The sequence below is a fragment of the Podarcis raffonei genome, chromosome 14 (genome assembly GCF_027172205.1).
Source record: "Podarcis raffonei isolate rPodRaf1 chromosome 14, rPodRaf1.pri, whole genome shotgun sequence".
Classification (NCBI taxonomy): Eukaryota; Metazoa; Chordata; class Lepidosauria; order Squamata; family Lacertidae; genus Podarcis; species Podarcis raffonei.
This window is the reverse complement of record NC_070615.1, coordinates 3,490,664-3,493,644: the sequence shown is the minus strand read 5'-3', so window position 1 is coordinate 3,493,644 and position 2,981 is coordinate 3,490,664. Positions and strand designations below refer to the sequence as shown.

The window sequence follows — 2,981 nt, the reverse complement described above, 5'->3', positions numbered from 1 at the left end:
AGCTCTGGGTATAGTAGCTTTGTGAGAAGAAAATGGGGCCTCCTAGCAACTCTCAGCAAACTACAGTTCCCAGGATTCTTTGGGGGAAACCACAGCTGTTTAAAGAGGTATCATCTATCTATCTATCATCTATCATCTATCTATCTATCTATCTATCTATCTATCTATCATCTATCTATCTATCTATCTATCTATCTATATCTATATCTATATCTATCTATCTATCTATCTATCATCTATCTATCATCTATCATCTATCTATCATCTATCTATCTATCATTGTCATCATCCTTTTTAGATATGGGAGACTTGTTTTTTTCTTAGGTCTTTGCTTAGTTAATAGCTAAATAGCCAACCACACTGGTGCTTCCTTAAATGTGTTGATGGCTTTTGATGGCTAGTGGCTACTAACTACCAAACATACTTTACTTGCACATGAACTGAAAAACAAACAAACAATGTTTAAAAGCTGAGCTGCAAGTAGTGCAGAAGACAGACATCTGAGTTGTTGCAGCTCCAAGAAACGGGTGCTACATCACAATCCAGCAATGCCTGTGAAAATTTGTATATTTCTACGGAAACATATTACAAAACCATTCTAAATCTCAAGGGCTCTCATCTCACCAGGAAACAGGTAGTGTGGAAAAAAAAACCTGCTGTTGAAACTCTACCACTCAAGTTGAGAAAAAATAATCCCCTGGTTTGCTGAGGGAGAAAGTTCAGGTGCAACTTGCAAAAACATTCAAAGCAGATTGAGCCATGAGATGATTTTTAACCCAGTCCTGCTATATTATGCCTATCAGAGCCTTCCCATCATCAGTGCAGTCACTATAATCCCCACACATTTTACATACAGGAAAAGGAACACAGTAAATAGAGACTTGATTAAATAACAATTTGTTCACTTCTTCCTTCACATACACTCATTAAAGAAAAAAAGTAAATGTAACCAAAGCTGTGCATCAGATTTTCCTTCAGGCAATGGAGCAGCACAAGGCAGGAGAGTGACTAACAAATCTCCCCCCCCCCCCCCCGCCCCCAGTGCAGCTTCCCCATAAGTCACCTTCCTCCTCCCGGCACCTTCTTTCCTTGACCTATGCAACACTCAAATGTATGTCTCTGAGATCTCAGTGAAGAGATTACTGGCTGCTAGCTAAGTACTTTAGGAATGGGTTGACCATCATACTAGATAGATCCATGTGCCAGGACCTCAAAACGTAAGTTTCTAAATTGTCTTCTTGGTGAGGAACCTTATAGGCATTCACTCAGAGCTGCTTCCCATAGATTAATTTGTAGCGCAGGTACTCTTCTAAACACTGTAAGGCATAGTCATCAACTCTGGGGTCAAACTTGTTGGCAAACAGGTGGTGCTGGGTGATCATCCAGTGTAGGTCGCCTGCCCCATAGACACACACTGCTCGCCGGTAAGAGCCTGAGCAAGGAGGATAAGGGGCCCCCTTACTGATGTCTCCTTCACTGTAGGACCATTTCACCAACCTTGGAATGGCGTTCATGTCCGTCAGGTCAAATTTAGCACTAAAGGGGACTGACCCTGGGACTCCCGGCATCCGGTGCAGAGTGGCCCACAAATGTTCGTCTGGGCTATAAGTATCTTTGGACCACTCTATCAGTGCTTTTGCCATTGGATCTTCAAAAAGATGTTGAACAAACTCTCTGGTGACCACGATGTATGCGTTCCCAGTGAACATGGGGGAGCTTTGTGGAGGGGGGTTCTTTGCAGTGGAGGTTCTCACCACAGAATTCGTCACTTCGTGCCGGTACTTCCACCGGCCCTTTTTGCTCTCTGACGGTTTCTCTGACTCCATGTTGTTTTTCCCATTCAAAAGCTTTAGAGCATGGACAATCTCTGCGTTGGTTTTGATGGGGAAGTCTGTCCCACAGGTGTTCAGGAGGTATTTCCAATGTACTTTGCTCTGAAGGAGGTCTTCCATGCAGTTCAAATCAGCTTGGACCCTGGACCACGAAGCATACACAACACGCTCCAGCTTAGATGCCACAAAGACATTCCCAAAGCAGGAGGCAATGGCCCGGACTGCCTCTTGGAAAGGTTCTGGGGCCTTCCTGTCAACGTGGACGCAGTACACATTCTGGGGGGCATAGATGGACCTCAACAGTCTCTCAAACATTTCAATCTGATCATGGACCACCATGGAGTAAGCGATGGGGAAATCCTCCTCCTCTTTGCTCAGTGGGAACTCGATATACCTCCGGCTTTCTTTGAAGAGTCCACAGTCCTCAGTCATGTTCAGGTACTCTTTCTCTCCCAGGAGATCCCTTTTGTTTTTGAGTTGCAGCCTGCTCAGAATAGCCTTCTCGATCTCTTTGGGGTCCCCTCTGCTGATCCGTGAGCAGCTGATATTTCCCTCGGGAGCGAGTCTCACAGACTGGTAGAGCCTGTCTTTGCAGAACTGAATCCCGGGGTCTGCGATGTCTTTTCCCAAGTGGCTGAAGCCACATTGCCAAGTGGAGTATTTCAGAAGGCCAGTGGCAAACAGCATCAGGCTCCCAAACACCAGCAGGCGTGAGATTCGACCCAGGAACTTTCTTTCAAACCAATACATTTTGGGGGGCAGGGTGCAGAGAAGGACCCTGATAGTGAAGCCCAAAATCCTTCTCCCAGGCCAGTAAACTTCTGAGCCTACTCAAAGGTTTCTTGTCCACATCACCTTGGCAGCCACAGGTGCTCTAAGCAGTGCTTCCTCAGTCCAGCCTGCCTCATATCTGTGCTGCTGCCAAACGTAACCTGAGAGCTCAGATGAGCTGTCAGGCGTCACCCAGGGAGGGAGGGAAGAGGCTTGTTTCACAGCAACGTCTTTTCACCCTGGAGATGTTGCAATCCAGTGCAAAATGAAAAACAGGACGTATGGGAGGTTTAAAAGAGGCTTAACTTTCCATTAGAGCATCAGTGAACTTTAATAAGTTACTTGATTTTCTGGTAGATCTGGGATTCTAAATATTGT

At 45.5% G+C, this 2,981-nt stretch overlaps 1 protein-coding gene across 1 annotated transcript; it reads right to left on the bottom strand.

The window, feature by feature from the left end:
• Positions 1-277: 277 nt before the first annotated feature.
• GCNT3 (glucosaminyl (N-acetyl) transferase 3, mucin type) lies at positions 278-2,763 on the bottom strand. Its single transcript, XM_053365429.1, has one exon. It carries the CDS (start codon positions 2,580-2,582, stop codon positions 1,266-1,268), a length of 1,317 nt encoding a protein of 438 aa, XP_053221404.1. The 5' UTR covers positions 2,583-2,763; the 3' UTR covers positions 278-1,265.
• Between the last annotated feature and the right edge of the window lie 218 nt (positions 2,764-2,981).

Excerpts from the sequence above, each read along its gene's own strand:
- GCNT3 (XM_053365429.1), bottom strand. The coding sequence starts at position 2,582 with ATGTATTGGTTTGAAAGAAAGTTCCTGGGTCGAATCTCACGCCTGCTG.